The following is an 11625-nucleotide window of genomic DNA, read 5'->3' as shown; positions in this document are numbered from 1 at the left end:
AACAACTTTAATAGAGGCCTGGATGTTGCCTAGAACGAGCAGAACATCCAAGGCTATTGTGATACTAAATCTAAATTTAGGGGCAGATTTATTATGGTTTAAATGGTAAATTCGAATTTGAGTTTTTGGTCACAATTCACAAATTCGAGTTGGGAATAATCCAAACTCTAATTCAAGATTTATCATATCTTGACCCTGTAAGTACCTTGAATTTGATAGGTCACTATTTAAAATCAGCTGAGTCTTCTTGACATTTAAGGGTTTTTTTTTCTTGGAAAAACACTCAATTCGAATTGAATTTCCGGTCCGGACTATTTGTTAGAATATTCGAGTTTCGAGGTCATTTGAGTTTGTTCAAGGTAAAAAAACTCACTCTAGCTATGATAAATCTGCCCCTAAGTTTAGATATTGGTATATGTAGTTTATGAGTATATATGTGTGTGTGCGTGTGAAATACGTTCTCCATTTATTCATTATTACCAGTATTTCTTGCACCACACCAATTCATGGTATGGTTATTTATTAATGTTTTGGATATTTCTTTTTAGAAATGTTTAATGTCATCCAAGGCCAATATTTATATTATTATTAAATATGCTTTACACTATTAATTATTTGTTAGTGAACATGGTTTAGAGTTAACCCTTGAAGCGCAAGTAGAAGAGAGAAAAAACAATATTACAATTGGATTTCATTTTAATAATAATGTGTTGCTACATTCCATGTGCTTATGTCTCAATTTAGCCTTCACCTTCTATATGTCTCTTTCTCTGCGCTGTATTTATTCCTTTCACATACATTTAAGGTAAGAAATTAAATACATTATCAAAAATGACATTTGTACCAGTTGTGTTGGAGATCTCTCCATTGGAACAAGGGGCACAATCATAACAGCAGGTTTTGGCTCCAGGTATTGGCACCTTCCTGTATCCAGGGGCACAATTGGCTGAGCATTGAGCTATTGGGATCTAGAAATACAATTAAAAAAAGTGTAGAAAGTTGTGAGAATTGGACTTTTCTATAGTGAGCAATGGAAGTGAAGGGGGCAGAGAGCAAGGGATAATTATTCAGGTGAAGGTCTGATTATATGATTATATTTATGGAGTGAATTCCAAAACTCTAATTCAGTCTGGAATTGTCAAATAACAGTGTAATTTTTTATAATTTCAACACATTTCTCTTTTCTTCTTCTTATTTGGTTGAAATGGTGTTCATGGGAGATGGCCTTATCGAACTATGAACACCAGATTACAGGTTTCCAGATAACAGATCTCATACCTGTATTTAAATGCAGTTGTCTATAACTTAGTAGACTTAACAAAAAAACATATCTGAAATGTTGTAAAATTGAAAGATAGAGATTTGTTTAAAAAAGTTCACTTTTTGGTACAATTAAACCCTTGAAAATGGACTGCAGCAAATATGCAGTCTGAGTTTTTAATTAAACAGCCAGTGTTTGACAGTTGTTTCTCATTTAATAAAATAAATTCTAGGTCTGAGCTGAGACTCATATAAATCATTTTATACAAATTGAAAAGCTTGATCAACACAAAGAAGTGAAATGTTAAACACGTGTTCTTAAAACATTTCTAAATGGTATTTAGTTTTTAATAATTTTATGCCATTGTATCGATTATAACTTGTCTTTCATCTGCATAAAATTTGCTGTCATAGTTACTGGACAAAAGCTCATATATCAATTTATTCATTTATACACTTCTATCACTGGCTTATAGGGTTATGACCACTTCCAGCCACGCTTATAGGGACATATTTATCAAGGGTTGAATTTAGAGTTTATGGGAGTTTTTAAAAACTCCCATAAACTCGAAATTTGAAATAAAATGACTAATCAAAAATTATAAAAAAAATTGAATTGTTAATATTTGGGTGAATAGGATCAACCTGCAAACTCGAATCAAATTTGAATCAAATTCAATTTGATTTTTTTTTTATAATTTTTTAAAGTCCACCAAATGACTCCAAATTGATTGTAGGAGGTCCCCCATAAGCAAAAACACCAATTCAGCAGGTTTTAGATAGCCAATAGTCAAATTAGAATTCTTAAAGGGTCAGTACAAGACACATTTCGAAATTCGAATTTCAAATTTTTTTTGAAACTCGAATCAAATTTGAACTATTCCCTAGTCAAATTACACTAAAATAAACTTGAAGTTAGAATTTAAAAATTTGAAATTTCAATTTGACCCATGATAAATCTGCCCCATAGTGTTTGGCAAGAGGTGGTCCTTCCTCTTAGACCTTAACAATCAGATTTCTGAAATTGCAGACTGGATGTAAGGGGCACTCACCCTGGTGGTCCAGTGGGCCAGTGGGGATGCCCGCTGCGTGGTGTTGCCTCTTTGCCTGCTGATGATCTTCTGCCTAAGGGCATGTGCGGTGAGCACTCTCAGCTGGTGTGATTACGTCAGCATGCAATGGCGCGACATTTACATGTATTTAAAGGCACATTTCGGATTTTCTCACTGCCCATTATAGGTTCATTCCTAGTGAGTTCTTGGTGCCTTTCTGAGCTTATACCTGTCTTAGGTTTCCTGAGAATCCTGGGGGTCGAGGGGGGTAATGTAAGGGGCACTCACCCTGGTGGTCCAGTGGGCCGGCGGGGATGCCCGCAGCGTGGTGCTGCCCCTTTGCCTCCCGATAATCTTCTGCCTTAGGGCGTGTGCGGCGCGCACTCCCAGTTATTGTAGGTGCATTGGCGCCGGCGTGATTACGTCAGCGTGCAATGGCGCGAAATTTAAATGTATTTAAAGGCACATTTTGGATTTTCTCACTGCATGTTATAGGTTCATTTCTAGTGAGTTCCTGTTGCCTTTCTGAGATTATTCCTGTCTTATTCTGATTCCTGTTGTGACCCCTGCCTGTTTTTGACAATCCTGACCCTGCCTGTCTCTTCTGTATCCTAATCCCTTCTGATTGATCTCCTGGTTTGATCCTTGCCTGTCTGACTCCGCTTGTACTCTGCCTGCCCCGACCCGGCCTGATTGACTATGCTTTCTGCCTGCGCCTTGTACTGTGACCTTCTTCCCAAAAGACTTGTGCTTTACCGTCGTGCCCCTTTGATCGTCCAGAACCATTTTGCTTGGCACCTCTCTTAATAATACCTGGCTGCATCTGATTAGCCGATGGCTCCTCCCGAGGTGAAAGGCGACTGTTAAAGGCAGAAGCAAGAGCCGAGAACTGGGTGCCTAGCACTAGTTCTGGATTTCGGGTGCCGACCGTGACACTGGAGAGCTGCTGATTAAAAATGAAATAACTCAAAAAACACCAATAATAAATAACGAATGTGCTAGGGGACACAACCTAGGGCCCTGGTATAATGCAATGGGAGGCACAGAAACAATAGCTGTCTCAATGCAGTTCCATCTGAAAGTTTAGAATCAGGCACAGTGCACTGAGATGGCACCTTAAAACCAATTACATCTAAAAAAAAAAAAAAGAATTTTGACAGAAAAAATGGTAGAATACCATTTTAAATTGTAGACTGAATTATTTGCAATGTAATCAGTGTAATGTATAAATAAAAAGTAAACCATAAAAATCTTGACAGAACCCCTTTAAGAGATATGCTGAAAAAAATCCTGACTTTCTTTTCCAATTGTTTTTATGGCATTTTTGAATAAACAAAAAGAACAGAAAGCAGCAAAGCAATAGCTTGGCCAAACATTTGTCAATTTCAAAATAAGAAGAGAATTAATACACAACAATTCATAACCAAATATCAAATAAAGATAATAACAAAATTCATTAATGAAAGTAAAATTATATAAAATATGTTACAGTAAGATAAAAAATTTTCCTCTCTACCAACCAAAAAAATAAATAAAAATTTTTTACCTAAATAGTAAACAAAATTATTACATCTTCAGTCAATCTTATTGCAATGAACATAAAAAGAGGAGTCTTCGCCCAGAATTATACATAAATTTTTCTATATAAACCATATCTTCAGACTCCAGAATTTTAAGATAGGGAGATCACAGCGCAAGAAAATTTTCTCTAAAACCCCACATTCCCATACCTAAAATCTATTGCTTCATCTATGCAGAGAGACTTAAGATGGATAAAATAAACTTTAGATCTGGAGAAGTTTCCTGGATCCAATATAAAAAAATGGATTTACGGGTAGCAGCAATAGCTAGATGTACAAAATTCTTATAATTATTCCAAAATTTTGTCTTTGGAATACAAACAGCAAAAGATGTTACCGACGATCAAGCAGTGCAAATTCAGGAGACAATTTAAGATCAATATTCAATTTGTCATTTAGGAAATTTTCCAGCTCAATCCACAACTCAGAAATGAAAGGACAATCCCACACATAATGAAATAGAGAAACATTCTTTGACTTGCACTTAGGGCAGTAAGAAAGTGATATACCCTCTGAATTCTTAAAGTAAGATATCTTGTAGCTTAAATGGACCAATCTAAATGCTGTACTCGCCAACCTTCATATCTAATAAGTTTATTAAAATTCTTGATAGAAGATAATAAATGATGAGAGGTAATGCTAATTTTTAATAAGGATGACCATTTTCCCGCTAGAATTTTTAATGGATCAAAACTGCTAGGAGCAGATCTAAGACAAAAGTCAGTAATATAGGATATCCTGTTAAAGGTAGGATCATCTAAAAAATGTTGAAACCCTTTACATAGAGGAAGTTGATCAATGGCAACATTTTTCTTATCTGTAAGAAGGTCTAAGCCACACAAAAATCTCAGATGGATAAATCTGTCACATTCATTGAGATCAAATTTACTTATCAAGTCTTCCCATAATATTGGTGAACCAGAAACGTTATCAACCAAATGTATCAGTTGGGAAATACCTTTTTTCCTCCAATACAGAATCAAAGATTGTCTTTCTACTTTAGTAAATAAACATAGATCTAAGGGCGACAAAAAGCGAGAGATTTGATAATTGCTACCATGCAATTTATAAACTATCTTCCAGGTAGCAAAAGTATCTTGCCAAAGAATGTTTCTTTTAATATCAATAGGAAGGCCACCACATTTTCTATGAAGAAAGGTGGAAATATGATCACCCCCTTCCAAATAAGGTTCAAAAAAAAGGATTTGTGTAAACTTCCCTACCCGAAATCCACTCAAAAATGTATCTACATAGAGAAGCAATGTTAAAGAACCTAAAATTAGGAATATTAAGACCACCCAGAATTTTCGATTGACGTAATTTAATCAAAGAGATTTTAGGTTTCTTCCCTTGCCACAAAAATTGTGAAAGTGCTTTATCCAACTTCTTAACATCAGAATGTTTTAAAAGAAGAGGAAGATTAAGTAACGGATATGATAACTTTGGGAAAATAAACATTTTAAAGAAAGCAGCTCTGCCTATAAGATTAAGAGGCGAATTAAGCCACTTATCACATAAAGATTCAGTAAGCTTAATCAGGGGAGACAAATTTAAAGAATAAAGTCTAGATATATCAGAAGGAATATTAATACCCAAATATTTAATTGAACATCCTGGAGGCTTTAACTTTAAATCAAAAAGGATTTTTTTTGGAATATTACTATTAATATTAAGTAATCCTGTTTTATTACAGTTAATTACATATCCAGAGTAAGAACAATAGGAATTGAAAAAATAAAAAAATTTCCTAATTGAGTTTTGAGCATCTTGAACTACCAAAAGTAGATAATCTGCAAATGCTAAAATTTTAATATATCTACCATTAACTTGTATACCCTGAAATAAGTCTGAACGATGTAAAAATCTAATCAATGGGTCAATTGTTAAATTAAAGAGCAGGGGTGACAAAGGGCAACCCTGTCTTGTTCCTATACACAAGGTAAATGTATCAGATTGTTCTCCAGCAACTATTATCCTGGCTTTGGGAGAAGAATAAATTTGCTCTAAAAAAAAGATAAACTCCCCTTTAAAATTACAACAATCAAAAAGATAATTCCAGTTAACATTATCAAACGCTTTCTCAATTTCTAAGCTTACTAAGGAGCATGGAATTTTATGTTTTTTAGAGTAAAAAATCGCATTTAGGATTGCCCTAATATTTGTTATTCCCGACCTTTTTCTAATAAACCCATTTTGAAAAGGAGAGATAACATGGAGAGCATATTAGCTAATCTATCAGCCAAAATCTTGGTAAAGATCTTGAAATCCTGATTAATTAAAGAGATTGGGTGGTAAGAAGAAGTTAACAAAAGATATTTCTATTCTTTAGGAATAAGCTTAATGTTTGAAGTTATCCTGGATTGTAAAGTTTTACCCTGTAAATAAATTTCATTGAAAATATCAGTGAGGAAAGGGGATATTTTAGTGGAAATAGATTTATAAAAAGAAGTGGGAAGGCCATCCGGACCACTAGCTTTAAATTTTTTAAGACTTTTGATGGTTTTCATCACTTCCTCTGTAATTATAGGGGAATTCAAGATTTTCAATTTATCCTGAGAGATTTGAGGTAAATGTATTTTAGACAAAAATTCTAAAATTTTATCTTTATCATACAAAGGACGAGAGTAAATGTTTTGAAAATAATCTTTAAAAATATTAAATATGGCCTTAGGAGAGTTAATAACTAGATTCTTGCTGTCTTTAATTATGTAAGTATGAAAAGAACTATTACAATTTTTCCCTAGGTCAGCCAAAAACCTATTAGATTTATTAATAAGATTATGAAATCTAGCATTTGCAAAGGAGGAATCCTGACTTTCAAGGGGATTATCTTAAAACTTGCTTCCCCTTCTAAAAAAATTTCCAATCATTAAATAAATCAACCCTGACACTTTTGAATTGAAACTTCCTACAAACTTTAAGTTCATCCTGTTGTCCATGCGTCTTTGTTGAAGAAAACTCTTAAGAATCATTTTCCTAACAAAATAGTTGTTCCTTCGAAACCTATTACAGTACAAGGTTTGAAAGCTATTCTCTATTCAAGATTTTGAAGCAGATGGTTGCAATACTTAATTCAATGGAAGAGCTATACACGAGAGGACATATCTTGGGAACCAGCTGCCAATAGCTTCTCATCTGGTTAGACTTTTTCATAAGAGATTCCTAAGTAAACCTACACCTGTTAGCAAAAAATCGAAAGCTTAAATACAATCAGTCCCTTACTGGGCACCTGAATTTTACTACAGTAGTGATATCAATTGGTTATGTCTTTAACAGGCACTTCATTTCTTTAACATCAAGTATTAATAACCAGAATTGGAACATCAGGGTCTGTTATGTTGTCAGAGGATTTAGAGATTTACCAACAGTTTCTAAAAGATTTTAATGGTCGTCTTATTGGCAAGACAACTTCTTTGAGTCATCTGTGTTGCAAATCTTTACAGATGCAGCATCTTCTACTGGTGTCTTTTATGAAGGTCACTTTGTAGATACTTGGCCCAGAAGTTGAAAGGTACAATATTTAACAAGAACCTGCTACTGGTAGAAAAAAATCCTATTTTAGTTGTGCTTGAAGATTGGGACAAATTTAGTGAATAGAAGAAGTCACTGATCATGGACAATCTGGGTGTGGTGCAGATGCTCAATAAAATCAGATTCACCCCCTGTGCTTACATTATTGAGACAGGTGTTTCTTTCAGTACAATATTTATGATCAGGACCTTAGAGAAGGTGCAATGCCCCCTGTACCCTACAATACCCTCCTTCCCCTCACTCACTTTGGGGACTCTATCCCTTCTTTTAGTGACGTTTTTTTCCAATTTCCTGTTCATCCAAATCAGCCACTAGGCACTACTGTCATAATATATGAATAAAAGTCAGAGGTACTAATATCCTTATCATTTACAGTAGGGGGTACATTATCCCTTATAATACATGAGTGATACTCAGAGTTCCCTGTATAACTCAGCCTGCAGCCTTGTGCCTTTATATGGTCACAGAACAACCCCTCAGTGACTTCTAATATCCTTATCATTTACAGTAGGGGGTACATTATCCCTTTTAATACATGAGTGATACTCAGAGTTCCCTGTATAACTCAGCCTGCAGCCTTGTGTCTTTATATGGTCACAGAACAACCCCTCAGTGACTTCTAATATCCTTATCATTTACAGTAGGGGGTACATTATCCCTTATAATACATGAGTGATACGCAGAGTTCCCTGTATAACTCAGCCTGCAACCTTGTGCCTTTATATGGTCACAGAACAACCCCTCAGTGACTTCTAATATTCTTATAATTTACAGTAGGGGGTACATTATCCCTTATAATACATGAGTGATACTCAGAGTTCCCTGTATAACTCAGCCTGCAGCCTTGTGCCTTTATATGGTCACAGAACAACCCCTCAGTGACTTCTAATATCCTTATCATTTACAGTAGGGGGTACATTATCCCTTATAATACATGAGTGATACTCAGAGTTCCCTGTATAACTCAGCCTGCAGCCTTGTGCCTTTATATGGTCACAGAATAACCCCTCAGTGACTTTTAATATCCTTATCATTTACAGTAGGGGGTACATTATCCCTTATAATACATGAGTGATACTCAGAGTTCCCTGTATAACTCAGCCTGCAGCCTTGTGTCTTTATATGGTCACAGAACAACCCCTCAGTGACTTCTAATATCCTTATCATTTACAGTAGGTGGTACATTATCCCTTATAATACTCAGAGTTCCCTGTATAACTCCTTTATATGGTCACAGAACTCTACACTGATTTCAGATTAACCTTAGAGGATAAATACTATAAACCCCTACATTAATATACACAAAGAAATATGCAACGTAAAGTTTAATAAGCATTAAAAAAAGAATAAAGAGTAATATTCTTACTTCATTGTTATTTGTCTTCCATTTTATTAATGATGAAGTGATGTTCAGCTGCTGATCTGGTGGAGCCCAAGGTGAAAACTCAGCAAAGAAGTTGTTATTCATTTCATCTGCATCTGTGATACCTTTATAGATCCGTAACCCAGTGATATATTCTCCATTTTCATCAAATGAGAAGGTTGCTCCATGTTGGGTCCTATCTTGTGGTTTCCTCAAATGCCAGTGCAGCTGCTGTTTTGGTAAAATGTTTGAATAGGTCAGTGCTGACAAATTAGACTTGGTAATAAAAATAATGGAGTAAAGCCCATTAAACCCATAGAGATAATATACGTTTGAGTTACATAAAGATTTATGTCTATTGTCAGCAGAGATCTGGGGAATGTCAAAAGCTCTGCACTCCAGTGGCCACATTGTTACACTCACAGTAGGGTTTTGCCAGACTTCTCATTACAGGAACAATCTGTTTGTACCTTTAGTGGCTGAATAGATTGGGCACTAGCTTCTGTATAATTAACTATTATCCCACAATGCATCCTTCCATTGTTACACTGTATTTTACTGGGGTTCTCTTTACCTTAGCATTGCTATTTTGCATCAGTCAATAGAATGTTATTGTGGATGTGTAATGGGTCCTAAAGGCAAAAATCAAGGAGTTGTCCAGGACAGTGAGCATGCTCAGATCAGCCGACCTTGATCCTTCTATTTATAAAAGTTTTTAGGCTGATGGAGAGCAGCTTGGTCACAGGCCACTTAGTGTGTTGATAAGAAACAGACTTAGAACAGTCAAGGTATCATGTTTAGTATCCCAAACCTAGAACAGACCACAAAGTTTAGGTCATGGCTTACGTTTCTGCCATTAACAGCCGCCTTTCACATTGCTACTTATATTCTGCCAAGTCATAAAGTGAGAGAAGGTGATGGTTCTGGGCAGGCAAGGAAACCGGAATGTGTGACTGGAGTAATGGGGAAAGAGCAGAGTGTAGTTGAAGAAACAGGCCTGAGTCAATAATCAGACAGTGTGGTACAGAAAACAGAAAATGTTTAGTTCTGGCAGTGATACAGAAATGGTGAAGGACAGGCAAGGGTCAAGCAACAGTAAACCCCATAATAAGTGCACCCAGAAACTATCTAGAATATACCTACATTGCGTAAAGCAATAAAGGGACTGAGCATCTTTAAACATTTAAACTTCGCACCAAGCACGAAGATGTTACGAGACATGCCGATAAATGCATGCAGATGCACAGTCAACCTGGCCCCCAGGTACTATTAGTTAGAGTTCCAAGGATTTCAATACACTGAAATGGCATAATAGTTTTAAATCAAAATTGAACTGCTTTGCAGAATTATTGATAGAAAGTCCCATATGTTTAATACACTCTCATGCACCATATATAATTCTGTTCCTGAGATGTCTGCATCCATAATTACGAATTCCGTACTAGGGATGTAGCGAACTGTTCGCCGGCGAACTAGTTCGCGCGAACTTCGACTGTTCGCGTCCGCCGCAAGTTCGCGAACGTCGCGCGACGTTCGCCAATAGGCGTTCGCGTCAAAATCGGTCGCCCATTCGACCATTCGATCGCTAAAATCGAACGATTTTCGTTCGATTCGAACGAAAATCGTTCGATCGAACGATTAAAATCCTTCGATCGTTCGAATCGAACGATTTTCGGATGATCGAAGTTCGCGAACAGTTCGCGAACAGTTCGCAAATTATGCCGGTGTTCGCGAACGGCGTTCGCGAACACATCGGCGGCGGTTCGCTACATCCCTATTCCGTACATGTAAAAATGTACCGCCCATTGACCTTTACTTGATGCTGTCACAACGCAACTTGACACATTTTAAAAATTGCATTTTTTGGTGCGCCCTTATATCTAATTTATTATATCATGATATAACCCTAATTTGGTTACTGTCTCTTTAAATAGCAATTAACCCTTTGCAATCCAGAGCCCTGAGACCCTTTTGCATATGAAAAGTACTGGGATCTACAGTGCAGTGCCTCCACCTAGGGAACACTGATGAGCATGCCTTGGGGGGGGGGGGTTCCACTAAGAAAAAGAAAAAAAACACAAGTTAGCAATGAATAAGAATAATCTAAATACTGGGATAGTAAAATACATTTACATATATATGTGAAAATTCATTACTGTCACCTGTCTCTACCACCTGTACATTCCCCTTATTTTGTGCCTCAGGGGAACTAGATGGAGGCTGATTCTTCTCAATCTGCTCCTCTTCCACTAGCTCCTGCTCTGTATGGACAGCTTGTCTTCCTTATGTGAAAAGCACATCCTTAACCCTCCTCTTCATATCGCTCCACAGCCTTTGAATGATGCCGAGTTCCAAGCTGCACCAAAACTTTTGCTGGAGTCTTCTTTGCCATTAGGTGTCTGATGTGTCTGTGCTTATGCTGCGCCCCTATAGACACATTGTTATAATGATGAGTGATCAAAAAGCTGACACTTTATAAAGAGATTGGTAATTCAGTGAGCCAAATCCTGGCATCTTGTCAGATCTAGAACAAGACAAACAATAAAATGGCAGAGCAGGACATGTGACATGGGAAGAGGGGCAACTGATGTAACATTCATGAAATCATTTCAAGCTTTTCCTATGTTCATGATATTTTATATTGAGAATGTCATATTTAACATCATTTTCATTTTTGTTAAATCCCTAAAGCAGGGATCCCCAACCTTTTGAACCCGTGAGCAACATTCAGAAGTAAAAGGAGTTGGGGAGCAACACTAGCATGTAAACTGTTCTTGGGGTGCCAAATAAGGGCTGTGATTGGCTATTTGGTAGCCCCTATGTGGATTGTCAGCCTACA

General features: G+C 36.5%; 1 protein-coding gene across 4 annotated transcripts in view; it reads right to left on the bottom strand.

Moving 5' to 3' along the window:
- Positions 1-817: 817 nt before the first annotated feature.
- Positions 818-11625, bottom strand: part of LOC121401518 (vomeronasal type-2 receptor 116-like) — a 104950-nt gene continuing 94142 nt past the window's right edge. The window contains exons 6-7 of one of the 4 annotated variants that reach the window (XR_005966310.1): positions 8790-9017; positions 818-968 (exon numbers count right to left, since the gene is read on the bottom strand). Coding sequence is in view for 1 of the 4 variants with exons in the window: in XM_041586570.1 (XP_041442504.1) it covers positions 11279-11310 (32 nt within the window). In the remaining 3 variants the exon portion in view is untranslated. Of the gene's footprint in view, positions 969-7375; positions 7430-8789; positions 9018-11155; positions 11311-11625 lie in introns of those variants that run through there. The other 3 variants (XR_005966312.1, XR_005966309.1, XM_041586570.1) reach the window with 3 other exon arrangements.

This window comes from Xenopus laevis, chromosome 1L (genome assembly GCF_017654675.1).
Source record: "Xenopus laevis strain J_2021 chromosome 1L, Xenopus_laevis_v10.1, whole genome shotgun sequence".
NCBI lineage: Eukaryota > Metazoa > Chordata > Amphibia > Anura > Pipidae > Xenopus > Xenopus laevis.
Note: the sequence above shows the minus strand (reverse complement) of the source record. Positions and strands in the feature narration are given on the sequence as shown.